This window comes from Nycticebus coucang, chromosome 12, assembly GCF_027406575.1.
Source record: "Nycticebus coucang isolate mNycCou1 chromosome 12, mNycCou1.pri, whole genome shotgun sequence".
Classification (NCBI taxonomy): domain Eukaryota; kingdom Metazoa; phylum Chordata; class Mammalia; order Primates; family Lorisidae; genus Nycticebus; species Nycticebus coucang.
Genome location: NC_069791.1, coordinates 25,150,285 through 25,170,692, shown reverse-complemented (window position 1 = coordinate 25,170,692; position 20,408 = coordinate 25,150,285). Strand labels below are relative to the sequence as shown.

Here is a 20,408-nt window from a genome sequence, read left to right as displayed (position 1 = left end):
AGTAGCTACTCTGAAAATAATTGCTGTTCATTGCATATTTTTATATGAATGACCTGGGAATAAAATGATAAATGAGATTGGATTTATAATGTTAGGAATGGAGATAATTCAATAATGGAATTATAAGATAATTCCTTATAGATATATTGTGGAAGAAAGAATGGATAATTAACTTTTAAATATGGCTTGTCATTAATTGATTTTTTTTCCTTTCCTTTTTTTTCTTTTATTAAATCATAGCTGTGTACATTGATATATTCATGGGGCATCATTCACTAGCTTCACAGACCGTTTACCAAGTTTCACATATACCCTTGTAAGATACACCACTGGTGTAATCCCACCAATCCCCTTCCCTCTACCCACCTCTCACTTTCCTCCCCTCCCTTTCCCCCTTCCCCCTATTCTTAGGTTGTAACTGGGTTATAGTTTCATGTGAAAACCCTAAATTAGTTTCATAGTAGGGCTGAGTACATTGGGTACTTTTTCTTCCATTCTTGAGATACTTTACTAAGAAGAATATGTTCCAGCTTCATCCATGTAAACATGAAAGAGGTAAAGTCTCCATCTTTCTTTAAGGCTGCATAATATTCCATGGTGTACATATACCACAATATATTAATCCATTCGTGGATTGATGGGCACTTGGGCTTCTTCCATGACTTAGCAATTATGAATTGGGCTGCAATAAACATTCTGGTACAGGTATCTTTGTTATGATGTGATTTTTGGTCTTCTGGGTATATGCCCAGTAGAGGGATTACAGGATTAAATGGCAGATCTATTTTTAGATCTCTAACTGTTCTCCATATCTCTTTCCAAAAGGAATGTATTCATTTGCATTCCTACCAGCAGTGCAAAAGTGTTCCCTTTTCTCCCCATCCGCGCCACATCTCTGGTCTTGGGATTTTGTGATGTAGGCTAGTCTCACTGGAGTTAGATGGTATCTCAAAGTAGTTTTGATTTGCATTTCTCTGATGATTAAAGAAGATGGGCATTTTTTCATATGTCTGAAGGCCGCGTGCCTGTCTTCTTCAGAGAAGTTTCTCTTCAAATCCCTTGCCCAGCCTGCGATGGGATCCCTTGTTCTATTCTTGCTAATGCGTTTGAGTTCTCTGTGGATTCTGGTTATTAAACCTTTGTCGGAAACATAACCTGCAAATATCTTCTCCCATTCTGAGGGCTGTTTGCTTGCTTTACTTACTGTGTTCTTGGCTGTGCAGAAGCTTTTTAGTTTGATCAAGTCCCAGTAGTGTATTTTTGAAGCTGCTTCAATTGCCCGGGGGGGGGGGGTCCTCCTCATAAAATACTTCAAGGGTTTTCCCTGCACTCTCCTCTAGTATCTTTATAGTTTCATGTCTTAAGTTTAAATCTTTGATCCAGTGAGAGTCTATCTTAGTTAATGGTGAAAGGTGTGGGTCCAGTTTCAGTCTTCTACAGGTTGCCAGCCAGTTCACCCAGCACCATTTGTTAAATAGGGAATCTTTTCCCCAGTGAATGTTTTTAATTGGCTTGTCAAAGATTAAATAATGGTAAGTAGCTGGGTTCATCTCTTGGTTCTCTATTCTGTTCCAGACATCTACTTCTCTGTTTTTGTGCCAATACCATGCTGTTTTGATCACTATCGGTTTGTAGTATAGTCTGAGGTCTGGTAGCGTAATTCCTCCTGCTTTGTTTTTATTTCTGAGTAATGTCTTGGCTATTCGAGGTTTTTTCTGATTCCATATAAAACGAAGTATTGTTTTTTCAAGATCTTTAAAGTATAACAGTGGAGCTTTAATAGGGATTGCATTGAAATTATATATTGCTTTGGGTAGTATGGACATTTTAACAATGTTGATTCTTCCCAACCATGAGCATGGTATGTTTTTCCATTTGTTAATATTTTCAGCTATTACTTTTCTTAGAGTTTCATAGTTCTGTTTATAGAGATCTTTCACGTCCTTTGTTAGATAAATTCCCAAATATTTCATCTTCTTTGGCACTACTGTGAATGGGATAGAGTCCTTAACTGTTTTTTCAACTTCACTATTGTTGGTGTATATATAAAGGCTACCGATTTATGAATGTTGATTTTGTAACCTGAGATGCTGCTGTATTCCTTGATCACTTCTAAGAGTTTTGTAGTAGAGTCCCTAGTGTTTTCCAGATATACAATCATATCATCTGCGAAGCGTGAAAGTTTGATCTCTTCTGATATATGGATATCCTTGATCGCCTTTTCTTCCCTAATTGCAGTGGCTAAAACTTCCATTACAATGTTAAAAAGCAACGGAGACAATGGGCAGCCTTGTCTGGTTCCTGATCTGAGTGGAAATGATTCCAATTTAACTCCATTCAATATGATATTGGCTGTGGGTTTGCTGTAGATGGTCTCTATCAGTTTAAGAAATATCCCTTCTATACTGATTTTCTTAAGTGTTCTGATCATGAAGGGATGCTGGATATTATCAAAAGCTTTTTCTGCATCGATTGAGAGAATCATATGGTCTTTGTTTTTTAATTTGTTTATGTGCTGGATTACATTTATAGATTTACATATATTGAACCAGCCTTGAGACCCTGGGATAAAACCGACTTGGTCATGATGTATAATTTGTTTGATGTGTTGCTGGATTCTGTTTGTTAGGATCTTGTTGAATATTTTTGCATCTATATTCATTAGTGATATTGGTCTATAATTTTCTTTTCTTGTTGGGTCTTTTCCTGGTTTGGGGATCAAGGTGATGTTTGCTTTATAGAACGTGTTAGGTAGTCTTCCTTCTTTTTCTACTTTTTGGAACAGGTCGAGTAATATAAGTACTAATTCCTCTTTAAAAGTTTGGTAGAATTCTGACGTGAAACCATCTGGTCCCGGGCTTTTCTTTTTGGGGAGGTTTTGTATAGTTGATGCTATTTCCGAACTTGATATGGGCCTGTTCAACATTTCCACTTGATTCTGGCTAAGTCTTGGAAGGTGACGTGCTTCCAAGTATGGGTCAATTTCCTTCAGATTTTCATATTTCTGAGAATACAGTTTCTTGTAATATTCATTAAGGATTTTTTGGATTTCTGAGGAGTCTGTTATTATTTTGTCTTTGTTGTTTCTGATTGATGAGATTAGAGATTTTACTCTTTTTTTCCTGATTAGGTTGGCCAGAGGTTTATCTATTTTATTGAACTTTTTGAAAAACCAGCTTTTTTATTTATTGATCTGTTGTATTATTCTTTTGTTTTCAATTTCATTTAATTCTGCTCTAATTTTGGTTATTTCTTTTCTTCTACTGGGTTTGGGGTTGGAATGTTCTTCCTTTTCAAGTTGCTTGAGATGTCCCATTAAGTTGTTAACTTCCTCTCTTTCCGTTCTCTTGAGGAAGGCTTGCAGTGCTATAAATTTCCCTCTTAGAACTGCCTTTGCGGTGTCCCAGAGGTTCTGATAGTTCGTGTCTTCATTGTTGTTTTGTTCCAAAAAGTTGGCAATTTCTTTCTTAATCTCATCTCTGATCCAGCTATCATTCAGCATAAGCTTTTATTTAACTTCCATGTTTTTGTATGAGTATGCAGATTCCTGTTGTTACTCAGCTCAAGTTTTATTCCATGGTGGTCCGAGAAGATGCGTGGAATAATTTCTATTCCTTTAAATTTACTGAGGTTAGACTTGTGACCTAAGATGTGATCGATTTTGGAGTAAGTTCCATGGGCTGATGAGAAGTATGTGTATTCAGTTTTGTTGGGATGAAATGTTCTGTAGATGTCTGCTAAATCCAAATGTTGGATGGTTAGGTTTAAATCTAAGCTTTCTTTGCTCAGCTTCTTGTTGGAGGATCGATCCAGCACTGCCAAAGGAGTGTTGAAATCTCTCATATTATGGAGCTAGAGGAAATCAAGTTGCTCATGTCTGTTAGAGTTTCTCTTATAAATTGAGGTGCATTCTGGTTGGGTGCATAGATATTAATAATTGAGATCTCATCATATTGAGTATTACCCTTAACAAATATGAAGTGACCATTCTTGTCCTTCCTTACTTTTGTTGGTTTAAAGCCTATTGTATTTGCAAATAAAATTGCAACACCTGCTTTTTTCTGATTACCATTTGCCTGAAATATGGATGACCATTCTTTCACCCTGAGTCTGTACTTGTCTTTTAAGTTAAGATGTGACTCTTGTATGCAACAGATATCTGGCCTGAGTTTTTGTATCCAGTCAGCTAACCTATGCCTCTTTAGAGGACAGTTTAAGCCGTTCACATTAATGGAGAATATTGATAAGTCTGGTGAAGTTTTGGGTATTGAGTTTTTCAAAAGTCCAGTGGGCATTTTTAATCCTTTCACCAGTGTGGAAATTGGAGTTTGATCCGAAGTTTCTGAGTGAGTTTACTTTTGTGGTATAAGATTGGGTTGGTCATTATGGAGGATAGGTCTGAGAATATCCTGAAGAGCTGGTTTGGTTATGGCAAATTTCTTCAACATATGAATGTCATTAAATTATTTAATTTCTCCATTATAAATGAAACTCAGTTTAGCTGGATACAAGATCTGGGGTTGAAAGTTATTTTGCTTTAGGAGATTAAAAGTCGGTGACCACCCTCTTCTGACTTGAAAAGTTTCAGCAGAGAGTTCTGCAGTCATTCTAATATTCTTTCCTTTGAAGGTAATGGTTTTCTTTCTCCTGGCAGCTTTGAGGATTTTCTCCTTCATATTAACTTTAGTGAAGTTAGTTATGATATGCCTGAGGGATGTCTTATTGGGGTTGAGTCGTGCTGGGGTTCTGAAGTTGTCCGCTATCTGAATTTCAGAATCTCCAGGCATGTCTGGAAAATTCTCTTTCGTAATTTCATGCAGAAGGGCCCCTGTGCCCAGCGAGGCCACTTCATCTGTTTCTGGAACTCCTATGATTTGGATATTCACCTTCTTCGAATTATCCCAGAGCTCTCTGAGAGAATGATCTGTTTTTGCTGTCCATTTCTCTTCCTCTTTGAGAGTTTGGGAGTGTTCAAAGGCTTTATCTTCGATGTCAGAAATCCTTTCTTCTGCTTGCTCCATTCTGTTGCTGAGGGATTCTACTGTATTTTTCATATCTTTAAGGGCTGCAAATTCTTGCTTCAGTGTGTCTAAGTCTTTGGTGGTTTTGTCTTTAAATTCGTTAAATTCTTGAGACAACTTTTGAATTTCTCCTTCAATTCCTAATTCCACTTTGTTAATCTTGTCTGCAATCCAAATTCTGAATTCGATTTCTGACATCTCAGCCAGTTGTTTATGAATGGGATCTTCAATTGCATCTGCCATATCTTTCCTTGGGGGGGGGTTGATCTATTCTGGTTATTCATGTTACCAGAGTTTTTCCGCTGATTCCACCCCATGGTTGTTTTACTCCCTCTGATTTTTTCCCCTGGGGCTTTGTTGAGGGCCTGTACAGTGTTGTGGCCTGAGAAACTGGGGCCCTGTCTGGTGTGGTGGGGCTAAGTGGTTCTGTCTTGTTTCAGCTGGTTTCTGTTCCATGCTAGTGAAACAGATACTCTGGATTGAAATCTCAGCTGTGGAGAAATATCAGCAATTAAGTCACCCCACCCCCCCACCGGCAAACCATTGGAAAAGAAAAATCAAACCTTCCTACCACCATGCACCCAGGGCACCACCTGATTTGTCCTCAGGCGATTGGTTCAGTTCAAAAGTCCAAATCAATTGTCTCAGTCTGCACCTGTCTCGGGTGAGAGAGTTTGAGAGGTCTCTGGGAACTGGATCACAGGGGTCTGGTGACTACTCTGGTGTGGCTTGTTCCAGTTCTGCGTGGAGTCAGGAGGAGCCACCCAGACAATAGATCAGTCTGGGAAGGTTTATGCCTCCTTCCCCACCTTGCACCGCTGTCACACCCAGTCACTGATAGCCCTGCAGTTGGCTGACCCAGTTGCCTATAGTGAATCGGTACTCCAGGAGTTTGCACCTGCCTGAATCACAAGGAAGTCTGCCAGGCCGCTATTCTCTGCCTCTCTCTAGCAGGAGGAGGTGAGGCCTGACAACCTCGGGCACTTGATGAAGGTTGAGGGGTTTTCACTCAGGTCCAGTCTCGCCCCTGATTAATGTTACTGACAGAAGAGAACAGAACAACTCTGCGGTTCCCCTGCAGAAGAGAAGCTGAATTGAGTTCCAAATCAGCTTTTTTTTGCTCTTGTATTGTCTATAGGTTGACGATCCCCTGAGGGCCAGGCATGTCTTAGGTTTAGTAAAGCGGACCTCTGGGTCAGCCCCACCCTGGAAGTTTCCCCCGTTTGCAAGTTGGAGTAGCCTCAGGCAAATCCTATACTCAGAGTCTCTGGTTGCCTGGGGAGACAGTGGGTGTGGCTTCAGAATATTCGTAGTAAGCCATATTGCTAGCAAAAGAGGGCTGCTGTTTTATGGCTCAGGCAACTGCTGCTCCGGTGTAGCTCCCTTCCGGCCAACCGTCCTCTCTCTGCTCCCGTACCCCAGAGTATGCACCGACCGGCTGCAACCCAGCACTATCTACACACCTCGAGCAATGGCCCAAGAGTCTGGACCCCTGGGGACAGGCTTCCAGACCTTTTAGCGAGAGCAGAGGGGAGTGCGGGGAGCGCTGGGAGCCTGGGGTTGCAGGCAGAGAACACACAGAGCTTTACACAGTTTTATGCCTGGCCGTATTGTCACCAAAAGACGGCTGTCTCACTGTTCCTCAGGGAACTGCCACTCCGGTGCGGTCCCCTCTCTGCCGACCGGGACTGGCCTCCAGACCTCAGTGTGAGTAAAGGGGAGCGCTGGGAGCTCAGAATTCCAGGTAGAGACTATATACAGTTTATACAGTTTTATGCCTGGCAGGAGGACGCTGTGGCACCCTAGTATGGGAGGTAGGTCCAGTTTTTAGAGGGTCTCTCCCGTGGAGTGTAGTGGGAGGACCTTTGAACTCTGCCCGATTGTTTGTGGGGCACTCTGAGCCATTCTCATGGGGGAGGGGACTCCCGTCCACTTGGTGATGGATTTTGTATCTTTGTTTGTGTCCTTGTGGTCACAGCTCACCTCAGCGGGGTTGACATGCGTTCTTCAACCTACTCTATTAGTGCAGCTCAAATCCACCAGGTTACTTGCTGAATTTTTGTCCTTTAACTCTCCTACTGGACGGGAGCCTCTGTGGAAAGCTGGCTTCAGTCAGCCATCTTGTCTCCTCCCCCCATTAATTGATTTTTAAGCACTATAGAAATCATTTAATTTTCTGTTCTTCAGGTTCTCATTTAACCATTAAAGCATTCATTCCTCCATGGTCCATTCGTCTTTTGTTCCATCTGTTCATTCAACTCCTATTGAAGGATTACGAATCTGTTCATCTTTCTTGTCACTCAAAGCTTATTTATCTAATCAGAGACAGAGAAGTCAAGTAATATCCTTAGGTTATTTCTTGTACAATTTTTGCATGGAAAAGAGAAGAGGTTGGTCATAAGGCTATTTTGAATACCACTTACATTTTTTAAAGTGGTACATAATATTTGTACATATTTACAGTGCACATGTGATATTTTGTTATAGGCATAGAATGCATAATGACCAAGTTAGGGTATTAGGCTATTTCATCACAGGAGCATTTATTACTTTCATATGTTGAGAATATTTCAAGTCCCCTCTTCTAGCTATTTTGAAATGTCCTGTCCATTGTTTTTAACTATAGTTACCATACTCACTACTGAACATTAGAACTTATTCCTTCTAATGGTCTATTTGTATCCATTAACCAACCTCTCTTCATCCTCCTAACCTCTATACCCACATCCTTCCTAGCCTCTGGTAACTGTCATTCTGCTCTCTACCTCCATGAGATCAACTTTTTAGTTCCCACATGTGAGTACATGTGAAATTTGTCTTTGTGTATCTGGCTTCTTTCACTCAACATAATGGCCTCCAGTTCCATCCATGTTGTTGCAGATGACATGGTTTCATTCTTTGCTATGGACAAATAGCATTCCATTGTGTAAATACACCTCACATATTCTTTATCCATTCATCTGTTGATGAGCACATAGGGTGATTTCATATCATTGCTATTGTGACTAGAGCTGTGCTAAACATGGGGGGGTGTCTATGTATCCCCTTGATATACTGATTTCCTTCCCTTTGGATAAATACCAAATAGTGAAATGGATGGATCATATGTTGCTTCTATTTTTAGTTTTTTGGAAAATCTTCATAGTATTTTTTTTTATAGTGGTTGTACTAACTTAAATTCTCACCTTTTCTCTGCATCCTTGCCAGCATGTTATTTTTTTTTTCTTTTTGATAATAACCACTATAACTGAAATGAGATGATATCTCCCTGTGGTTTTGATTAGAGGAACTATAAGACACTGATATAAGAAATTGAAGAGGACACAAACAAATGGAAATACCATCCCATGCTCATGGATCATAAGAATTATCGTTCCTCCCTAAGGATTAGTGAGGTTGAACATTTTTTCATATACTTGTTAGCCATTTGTGTGTCTTTCAAGAAATGTCTATTTAGATTCTTTTTCATGGGATTGTTTGGTTTTTCTGTTGAATTTCTTGAGTTCCTCGTGTGTTGTGGATATTAGGCCCTTGTCAGAAGAAAAACTTCAAAATATTTTCTCCTAAAAATGTCATTGCATTGCGACATTGAATCTGTAGATTATTTTGGGTAGTATCGTCATTTTAACCATGAAAATTCTAACACTCCGTGAGCACAGGATATTTCCCATTTGTTTGTGTCCTCTTCAATTTCTTATATCAGTGTCTTACAGTTTCTCATATCGAGATCCTTTGCCTCCTTGGTTAAATTTATTCCCAGGTATTTTATTTTATTTTGTAGCTATTATAAATGTGATTGCTTTCTTGATTTCTTTTTCAGCTAGTTTGTTGTTAGTGTATAGACATACTAAGAATTTTTATATTTTGGTTTTGTATTCTGCAACCTTACTGAACATGTTTATTAAAACTAAGAGATTTTTGCTTGGACTTTAAGTTTTTCTAAGCCTTCCAGTTGGGTAGTACTTTAATTGAATCCTGTTTTTATAGAAACTTCAAAAAAGAATATCTGAATTGTTATTTTATTATCTCCAATTATTTAAGATGAAAGTAGTTTCTCAAAAGCACAGATTTTATATGTCTTATTCTGTAGATCCTCACTTTGCTTAGAATGTTTTCTCTTTCTGGAAAAGTTTAAAGGGGCAGCTCCTTTGAAGATACTAAATATCGGAAGTGTCAGCACTCCACTGATGTGTTTGAGTGAATCCACAAATTCAACTGAAAAAAACATGATGTGGGGAGGATGTGGCACAAAGATTTTCTCATTTTCTAGTGATTTCACCATTCAGAAACTCATTGAGACGAGGACTAATCAGCTGTAAGTTATTTTGTGCCTATACAACTAATTTATTATTTTATTTATGCTTATTCTTTATAAGTATGTCAATACATTGATTTCAGAATAAAATTCTTTTGAGATAAATAATTCATTTCTCTATTAAAAAATTAAATGTTCATTTTAAAAAATTTAGAAAATTCTTTAGAATGCTTTAGGAACCAGGGAGATGTTAAAAAATCAGCTAGCCTGGGCGGCGCCTGTGGCTCAAGGAGTAGGGCGCCGGTCCCATATGCCAGAGGTGGCAGATTCAAACCCAGCCCCGGCCAAAAATCACAAAAAAATAAAATAAAATAAAAAAATCAGCTAGCCTAATCACTTCTGGGACAAAATATGTAAACCATCATAATCTTAATACTATTTATCATTCTAAATTTTTAGTAACTTTATAATCTGTGTTTCAAATTAGATATATGGATTTGGAAGGTAGTCAACTCAGTGTTTTACTAAATTCATGTATTTTACAGGTGAAGTTTAATATAATTTCCATTAAGTATTTACTGCTATAAATATATACTACAGGAATAAAGTTCTTTCTAGATTTGATGAATACACTGATGTCCACTCTATAGCCAAGTTAGTGATTCTAGTTTCAAACAACTATTTAATAAAATATAAACCTCTCCCTAGTTTGTTGCTTCGATTTTTAAATTGTATTTTAACCAAATCATTACATCCCTTGGTGATCAGAAGTGTAAGATGGTGGATAAGAGCATAAATCATACTTCAAACATCAGCTTTGTCATTCATTGCTTTTCTGAACTTGGGCCACAACCTTTCAAACCTTCAGTTCTTTCTTACCTGAGGGTTGTAATATACTATATCTCAAAGTGATAATTGAAATACTAAATAAAAAAGTTAATAGATGGAGCTTAACATCACTGATCAGCAGCTAGTAAACTGTCCATAAATGTTAGTCATTGCTGTGATGACTATGACTTCGCATCACAAGTTCCTATCTCAGGGAATATGCTAGTGTCTCAATGTTCATCTTGTCTAGTTGCCCAAGATTGAAACGTGTGGTGATCTTTGACTTGTCTGTCCTCTGTTCCCCGGATCCACTTGGCTCTAGCCATTGTCTCTCAAGTCCTTGTACTTTTCACAGTTCCAGCACAGCTGCCATGGGCCGGTCTGCTTTCCATCACCTATGGTCATGTTTCTATCCAGTTTATGCTCTTTTATACTCTGTTTATACTCAGTTTTATTGCAGTTATACTCTGCAATGCTATTTTGAGCATTGTAGATAGGAGACCCTTCTAAAATGCAAATCAATCTGATTAAACCCTTCAGTGGCATCCTATCATTCTCTGGGTGAAGTCCAAATTCCCCGTGATAGCCTACCAGGCCCTTCAGAATCAGGCCTTGCTTGCCTCTCTAGATTCCCATTTTGCAACTTCCTTGCCTTCTGTGCTTCAGCCAAACTGGAATTGTCTCAGTTCTCAAAGACAGTTAACCCCCAGTCTTTGAACATGTTTTTCTCTTCGCCTGGACACCTATTATCCCCTGTCTGTTTCAGCCCAAATACCACTTCCTCTGAGTGACTCTCCCAGTCCCACCTGTGCAGGGGAGGTGTCCATTGCATTTGTTGTTTCCCTTCACAACAGCTATAATATTTTTATAATTCTATTTTAAACAATAGCTTCTTGATACTACCTGATCTACTGGTTCTTAACTTTGAATGCACATTAGAAACCTCTAGATAGCGGAAGATGATGTAATGCCTGGGCCCCAGTTCAAACCAATTAAATCACACCAGTTAAGCCTGGGATAGGACCCTGGCTTTAGTGTTTTGTTTTTCCCCTCCAAGTTCTCAGGTGGTTCTGACATGTAGTTTGGGTTAAGATATACTGTGATATATTCTAAGTTCTCATGGTTGAGGGTTTGTATTTTCTGTCTTGTTACAGATTTGTTTATTAGCATGTGGTCAATATTTGAATGACCTATTCTCTTTCTATTATTTCTATTTTTAACCCAACTATACAAGCTTGAAAACCTTTAAAAAGAAATGGCCTGTAAGTCTTTTATTTCACAGAGCTTTTTTATGGGATGATGGGTATCCATCAACTCCTTAAAATTCCATATAAGATTTGAAGTATAGATGCTTTACTATAGAACATCTATGTGTATAAATATCAGGCTCTCAGAGATGTTCATCTCCCCAAAAGATGATGACACAGCTTAATAAACACTTGGAAATATTTCACCTCTTTTAGAAAAGTGTTTCCTGTTGCCTTGGTCTCTTCCCACTTAGGCAAATATCACATCTGTGATCCGGGGCTGCTTCATCACCCTGGGAGGCATTTTGGACAGTGAACAATGGCTGCCTTTGAGCCAGAAGGCTCCACGGGACCTGTTTAGAGTCCTGGGTCTGAAACATGTTCGTCCTGTGGCCTTGAGCAAGTTATTTGACATCTGTAAACCTTTCTTTCTGTAATTAACAAACATTGACATTTAACATATTTTAGGTTTTTTAATTAAGGATAAAACAGGATTAACACACAAAAATATTTTATAAATTCTAAAACTCTATGCAAAACTTTGTGCTAATAGGAACCAACATCCATTAAACATAGCAAACTCTCAGGAAGGAGTTATCTAGAACAGTGTGGCTCTGTCAGCACATTATATTTTCACTCCCTGGGCAGAATGGAAGAAAAAGGTGGCGGGAAAAAAAATCTTCCTACTCGAGGACCTACTGATGATTGTTACATCCCTGTTGTATTTTCTTTGCATGTGGGGCTGATTATAATTTTAACCATTTTTGCTTTTTTCTAGTTTATCAAAGGTACTAACTTATCTATGATAACTCTACTGGATTGGAAATATAAGCAAAGACATGGTCCTTGTCCTTAAGAAATTACCCTTACAGTCTAGTGTGAAGGATACATTAATAAATAATATTTTATGTTTAATATGGTCTATACTATCATCGCTACACCAGTGGAGAAAAGGCAATAGTTACTCTATTTTGATAGGTCAAGGAAGAATTCCAGAGCAGCTGATATTCAAGTGAAGCCTCCAAAGATAAGTAGGCGTTTGCCATGCCCACAGGGCCCATGCCAGCCACTCTGTGAAATGTGAACGTTGCTAAATGTCTTAAGTTGTAAGTGAGATACTTTTTTGTAATTTTTCTTTATTTTCAAAGGGAGTAAAATGGCACATAATTTACTTTCTATTTATGTTTGGTTTGTGTGAATTTTTTTCTCATATCTTGACTGGCCTATGTTGATGTAGAGATATATCTTGCTTTAACGTTTGGAGACACTGCCACTACATTTTACATCAACATCTTCTGTTTTATAACTCTAGATGTTAAAAAAAACTAATCCTTAATTTTCCAAGCATTCATGCAACGTTCAAAAGCTACAGCTATTAGAATAGATGTTTCTTTTGGAAACTAGGGTTCGGCCTAAAATTCTACAAGAACCAGATAGAATTGAAATGAAAACTAAACCCGCAAATAAACATAGTCTAATCTTAAATTTATTTTATTATTAAAGGAAATCAAAAATAAAGTCACAAAAAGGAGACACGATACCAAATTAACTACATATATTCAACTAAGAATGATTAGAGGAGTCTATGAAATAATTGCAATAGTCTAGCTTGTTTATTTTTCAAAATAGTGTTAATTGTAAATGCATTAAGAGCTACATAAGGTTGTATTACATGTTGAAATTTAAAAAACAAAAACCAAACAGTGGTGACACTCCTCTGTTCCCCTCCAGGTTTGCTTATGCAGCTTTCAGTGATTCGAACATCAGAGCCGTGGTGGCAGACACTGTTCTTTACATTGCTAAGAAAAACAGCCCTGTCGTGGAAGTGTGGGATAAGAAAACTGAAAAACTCTGCGAACTAATAGACTGTGTGCACTTTTTAAAGTAAAGTCATCCGTTCTTTCTTTTATACCTAAAAGAGCTGTCTGTGTGCTTCAGATTTCACAGAGGAAGCAGCAGGGCTTAGTTTTCTTTCTTCCTGCCTCTTCATAGACAATTAAAAAGAATGCCAAAATACAACTGTTAATGCTTTTTAGCCCCATCCTTTGCTATCTGGCCAATTTTATTCTGGGAAAATAAAAGAATAAGGACATACTACGTATATAGTTTCTTTCAAAGCATGTTCTCTAATGAAAATAGTACCTTATTGAAAATGGATGCAGCCTTCATTGCTAGCTGTAGATCTGATGGCGTCATAGTATCGATATTCTACTTAGCATTTGACTGTGGGTCCAAGGATTCTGTGCTCTAAGGGGAAAAAAAAGGCCCAGAATAATAAAGAAGCACGGGAGACAGGGATGTACGGGACTGACCAATGTCCTAACTTAGAGGGGAGCTAAGCTCCCCGCTTCGTCTGAAACAGCGTGTGAGTGGCAGATCTCAGGCTCTTTGTCAAGTGCATCCTTCCTGAGCTGATGTGGAGAAACAGGATCGTTGCCAAACTTAATTGCAAACTGCTTTATATTTTTGTTTTGTTTTGATTTTACCATGTGGATGTATTATACTCTGACGAACATTTTAGATTATACAGTAAGTACATAAAATGAGATTTCAAAGTTTACTTTCGTAGATTTATCTTAGAGTTTTTCTCTGGATTGTGAGAGAGGCTCTCTCTGTTTATGTTCAGAAGGGCTAAGAGTTCTGCATGGTGGAGTCCCTTATTTCCTGCATCAAAAAATTATGAGGATTCTTTTATTTCTGGACACAATATTTTTGTCCTGAATTAGAGTATTCATTCACTCAGGGGGAAAATTCAGTGGTTTGCATTGGTATCTTTTATATGTAAATGACTACAATTTTATTTTCTTTTGTAACTTTGAATCTTCATGTAAAGCTTTTCAAACTAATGTTTTCCTTTCTATTGGGTGTATACATGTATTCTCTTTTTGCTGACTTACATAGCTTTGGTACTTAGAAAAATTGTGCCCATCTAATTTATTTCAGAATTTCTTAAAGTTGAAAGGCTATTATTGTGTTATCTTTGGCAATTTATGATTCAAGTAGAGAGATGTGTCTCTTTGGCATTCTGTGTTTAGCAAAATGTACTTTGTATAATTTTAGTGATGCATACTCTATATTGTGTTTTTTTCATAACTTATGTGTGTACATATGTAGAGACATCTATTTTATCTCTTAATTGCTGATATAATCATTAATAGATGCTCTCTTTATGACTCTAGGGAGGAGATGGCAAAAGTAAGCAAGGAATCAAAACACAAAATGTGTTATTCTGGAAGAGTGAAAACTCTGTGCCTTCAGAAGAACACTGCCCTCTGGATCGGAACTGGAGGAGGCCATATTCTTCTTCTTGATCTTTCGACTCGTCGAATTATACGTATAATTTACAACTTTTGTGATTCTGTTAGAGTCATGATGACGGCACAGTTAGGCAAGTTCTTTCCTTTAGATGTTTTCCATATTCTTGAAGACTGTAATATATGCCTTTATTTTGAATTTAAGTTTTCACTTTGCAATGTCATTTGGGGTGTCTTGGAAGTTCACACAATGACACAAAGGACTGGGATAAATTTTGAATGGAGTTTTAAAAAAAAAAATTTTTTTTTGAATAGAGTCATTGAAAGAACGGAGAGAGGAGATACTCCCAGTCCCAGGAAAAGAAGCAGATTGCTGTGGCTGAATCCTAAATTTGGGTCTCACTTGACTTTTGTCCTTTATACCAAAGGCAAAAAGGGAAAATACCTAGTGTTGAGTATATTTTACTTTTTGAGGAAAGAAATGAAAGCAGATGTTTATTTTGATCATAGTCTAGACTTTTCCCCCTCATTAAAAAACCTCATTTCATTTTTCATTTTATAAATAAATTTGTATTCTTGCAGCAATATAGGCTGAACTTGACAGTCTACAAATACTGAAAAATCCTAAGTTTTACTCAAACTTTGATGTCTCTTCTTGCTCCTCATTTTCTATTTACCTATGAAGAAATCGTGATGGCACACAAAATATATTTTCTGTATAAGTAAGTTTCAGTGCCTTCCTGTGATGATAAATTATTCTAGAAAAAGATATCATATATGCAGTGTTCACAAAAGTGTGACTATGGGTTTTAATTCTGCAAAACTACAGTTTATGTAACTTTTAACAAATAAGTAATAAAATGTTTGACCATGAGGTAAAAATAGAATTCTTTTGCAAGAATATGTTAAGGAAGAACAGAGGCACCTTCACTTATTTTTCAGTGATGGATGTCAGAGTTACTCAGAAGGGGTTAGAAGTAGATACTGGTAATAATTATTTGCTATCTGGATGTTTGACCACATAAGCAGCATATTAGGCCTATTTATAGTGTGCGTGGGGGGGGGTCTCCCTAGTTTTATTCTACCATGATCACTACATTCTCTAATTTAGATCGAATATACTTTGGAGACCCAAATAGATATTCTATAGTTGATATTATACTGGAATTTCAATGGGTTATGTTTGACTTTAAAGACAAATTTAAACATAGTCTACAATACTCTGTGTATTGGCTCCCCCCTACCTGTCTAGCTTCTGTCGTTTACCAGATTTCTCACAGTTCTTTCTGGTCTAGATAAGGATCTAGTCCCCCTTAATTACTATGCTTTATCCTGCCTTGCGTGCTGTTTTCTTTCTTTGCTTGGTGAACCTTTTTTGCTTAGCTAATGCAGTCTACCTTCTTGCTTAGTTAACTCAGGTGTCAAAACCTCAGATAAGCCAACACTGATCAGGTCAAAGTTCTCTCACTGCCTCTCTAGCACAGCACTGATCACTATCATGATTTTTTTTTTCTCCCACTAATGTCAATCTCACTAGAACATCAACTCCATGGGGGCTGGATACCCATGTTTCTGTGTACGCCTTGATTCCCAAGACTTAGCCTAGGCCTAGTACATAGAAGACTTTTATGACTATCTGTTGAATAAATCAATGAATGACTTGAAAGAAAGTATGATTTTCTCACAAAGTGTCCGTATATCCAGCCACCCAACTCTCCATTCAGATGTTCACATTTATGTCTTACGGTAACCAAGCGGTTTCATACACGTTATCTCATTTAATATTATAACTTTGCAGGGAGGAATATATAAATGTTAAGTCTATTTTATGGAAAGGTTAAGCTGCTTTCTCAGACTCAATGTAATTACAAATTGCATCAGGGAATAGATCATAGGTTTTCTTATGTCAAAAAATTGCTTGTCTATAATATGTCAATATTAATTGATGAAGTGTCTTCCAAAAATTGTAAATTTAGCTCCAAGGTATTTGTTTCTTAAAATATTAATAGCTGTACATTTTGCAGTCTAGTTTATTATATTGTTTAACAGAAAACTCGTGTATTTTATTTTGGTAAAGGGAGCCTTAAAAATGCCGTGCTGGTTTTGGGGTACAACCAGAAAAGTAGTGAAGGCACGCAACACCAAAAAGGTAATATTCAATGGGATACTGCATTTCAAACAGTGCAACAACAGAATGATGCTAACATATTAAGTTGTATAAAGTTGTAAATACTACGTATGATACAATACTTTCAGCAATTTTGACTGGTAGTTTATTTATAGTGTAATTTAGCCATAAATTCTCAAAATTAAGTTTCAGTGATTTAAGAATATTCATATGCCATTTATTTTTCAGGGAAGTAGAGCTATCAGGTACTATAAATTGAGAACTAGCTCAAGTTTAAACTAAATATGAATTTTTTTTACAACTTATCTATATCCACACAAAGTCTAATTTTTACTAGTGTTTGAAAAAACTCTATTTCTCTTAGAAACTAAAATGATAAGCAATTACATTTCTCATGAAATTTAGTAGTTCCTTTTTTTTTTTTTTTGTTTTGTTTTGTTTTGTTTTTTTTTGTGGTTTTTGGCCGGGGCTGGGTTTGAACCCGCCACCTCCGGCATATGGGACCGGTGCCCTACTCACTGAGCCACAGGCGCCACCCAAAATTTAGTAGTTTCTAACATCTGTTATAGACATTTTCTGAGTATAGTTTTTTATAACTGGTAATAATTTAGTGCACTATTTATAGCTATATTTATACATAGTATATACATTTGTTCATATATGGAAAAATAAACACCACATGTACTCACTATTAAATGGGAACTAATTGATCAAATATATATATAGACACACACATTTCTCTAAGTCAACTAAATATATCAAAATAAATTAATCAAATTGAAATAAAATTAAAATGTTTTATAGTAAATCTTCGGATCATGATTCATTTTTTTTTTTCTTTTTTTTTCTTTTTCTAGAGATTCAATCTTGCTTGACTGTTTGGGATATCAATCTTCCGCATGAAGTGCAAAATTTAGAAAAACACATTGAAGTAAGGAAAGAATTAGCTGAAAAAATGAGAAAGACATCTGTTGAATAAGATATTGAAAATTCTTTATTTTCTCATCTGGATGAAAAAAATTCTCTTCTTTTATACATATTTCCTTAAAAAATGTTTACATGCGAAGGGTACTTAGGTTTTTTAAATAGCTCATGTGTATATGAATGAATGTTTATATGTTCTATTTTTAATTTAAATATATATAAAAAGAGTTAGTAGTGAAGGTTATGTTTTAAAGTGCTATTTAAAATACATATATATTTCCTATATATCCTAATTAATTTTGTGGATTAATTAATGAAAAGAAATCTATAAAGTACTTAATTAATTGCAGTAGTTGTACTACAATTTACAAAGTGGATAATTTTTTTGCTGTCCATAACGAAGGTGAACTTTATTTTAAATGCTATACTAATACAGGACTGTCGTTTGTTTACTTTCTAGAGATCCTGCCAGGCAGAGTAAAGATATTAGGTACTAGGATAGCCTCCCATGAATACATCCCTTCGTAGATTGCTTTTTTTGTTGTTTGTTTGTTTGTTTTGCAGTTTCTGGCCGAGGCTGGGTTTGAACCCGCCACCTCCCGCATACGGGGCTGGTGCCCTACTCCTTTGAGCTACAGGTGCTGTCCGGTAGATTGCTTTTAAATGTATTGTCTCATGTTTGTAAATAGTCAAATGAACTTGCACTAATGAAGCCCTTTATTGGTGTGCGGTTTCTCTTTGCTGCTGATATAGACAGTGCATCTCATCACGCTTCATCTAAAAGAAAACGCCACTAAAAAGCTGATGGAGAAACATAAGTCTTCCTATGCAGGAAATACATAGAAATTATTTCCTTCAATATTTCTCAACTCTTATTTTTGAATGTAGACATTCTAGAATTCAAATCATTGGTGTAAATACAATTTTCAGTGCTTCAAGTTATATTTTAATGTTCTTATTTGAATTCTCAGAGGTAAGCCAGACCACTGACTACTTGTTCCCTGATCTGCTTCATTCTAATGCTTCTGTCCAGCTATTTTTCTAAATTTGTGAAGCTGTACATCCTACGTCATTCAGATAGAAACTGTATTTTCAGAACTGTACAATTCCACAAACCCCAACAAACCCTGAGGACAAATCTGTAACACCCTTCAGTCTCCTGAAAAAGAAAAGAGCTTTAGTTATGATGGGTGACAATATCTGCTGAGTCTTCTGAATTATACCTGGATTATTTAAGTATCTTCCTCTAGGAGGAGTATCAGGGCCAAGTACCTCTGTGATAATTTGAGGGTCATTCCTGCTTTAGGAGGAACACATTTGTTAAATTCACTGGCCCTGGCCACTATTCATCATTTTAGACAATTCCCTTTCATGGGGCAACTATTTAATATTCTCAGAATCAACTGGCATTTTATTATATGGAAACTTTAAATTTATTTATATTAAGGAAAATAAAATTCTTAAACATGAAACCTTTTTTACTTTTCAAAGGGACCTATCTATCCTTTAATCTGTTATGTCATTAACAAAAAATTCATACATGATGGAGCTCTTTGTTCCAGTGAGATTTCTTTCATTGTTACTTTGTAAGTATATGCAATTTTTTTTAACCAAAGACAATTATAGAAAAATGTGTGAATAAATATTGTATTTCAATGGAATAATAAACATTTTTAAAGCATGTTCATGAATTTTACAGCTTTGTGATAGTAGTTTACTTCTCATATATAGATCTGTTATCTATCTCATATGAGACTTTGTGTTAAATCTCTATATGGAATAATCTACGATTGCAAGGTGCCTACATTTTTTTCTTAAGGACCTATGAGGTTTTTAAATTCATTTTTCTATAATACAAGTAATTGCCAAGATTCCAAAACAAAATATGATGGACATGACATATTCTGTTTTTAAGTTCCCTTAAAAATGTGCCTACCATATGTAGAATCAATCACTCTTGAGTACTGAAACAAAAATAGGACTTTAGAGTACCAGATATACATATATGTTAGACACAGTTATCTTAAATCTTTTCTGATTAAAGCCCTAAAATAAGTTGCTAATAATTATCAAAACATAAGCATATTATTTAACATAAAATATTCTTTGGGGGAAGTTTTGAATTAAAAAAAGGGAGCTTCTCTGAATCTAATTTTGCAAAAATTCTATTGGTTACATGCGAACTATTTTAACTGAAATGTGTCTTATTTCTCATCAAAGCAGTGAAATATATTGATGAAACAGCAGAGTCAATAAAAGAGATGGTTAACTCTCCTAAATTAAATGTGAATATGCAAATGTTGGTGGAAAAAAAGTCCCAAACCCTTGGGACTTTGCATGTATGTTATCCATCACTATGATAGCCTAACATCTAAACCAGTGAAGTGAATGATTTCTGCGAATGATCTTCAGCAATTCAGTACATCTTAAACCATGCCAACTCAAGGGAAATTGAAATTCTCATTCTCCATTCTGGCCAGTTTCCCAGCCATGGTGCCATTGTTTCCAATAAAAATTCAGAGGGCTGCTTAAAAGTACATAGGTACTGGGTTCTTTCTAATTTGTCAAAGCTTTTGGAGTATTCCTGGTAACTTGACTTTCAAGCAAGAGTCAGGGAGGCACCTGACCCACAGGCCTGTTTTCTGAGTACACACTCTGCCTGTATAGCAGAGGTGTGGTGCTTCTCTCTCTGGGCTGCCCTCCCACCCTCTTGATTTTTATCCTTGCCTAGAAAGTCTCTGCTTGGAGGAG

At 36.7% G+C, this 20,408-nt stretch overlaps 1 protein-coding gene across 1 annotated transcript in view; it reads left to right on the top strand.

Moving 5' to 3' along the window:
* Positions 1–19,531, top strand: part of LRRK2 (leucine rich repeat kinase 2) — a 155,047-nt gene extending 135,516 nt beyond the window's left edge. Inside the window, exons 47-51 of the mRNA XM_053557282.1 lie at positions 9,152–9,336; positions 13,083–13,235; positions 14,531–14,739; positions 16,683–16,754; positions 17,591–19,531. Coding sequence (XP_053413257.1) covers positions 9,152–9,336; positions 13,083–13,235; positions 14,531–14,739; positions 16,683–16,754; positions 17,591–17,712 — 741 coding nt within the window. The 3' untranslated portion in view covers positions 17,713–19,531. The remainder of the gene's footprint in view (positions 1–9,151; positions 9,337–13,082; positions 13,236–14,530; positions 14,740–16,682; positions 16,755–17,590) is intronic.
* Positions 19,532–20,408: the final 877 nt, after the last annotated feature.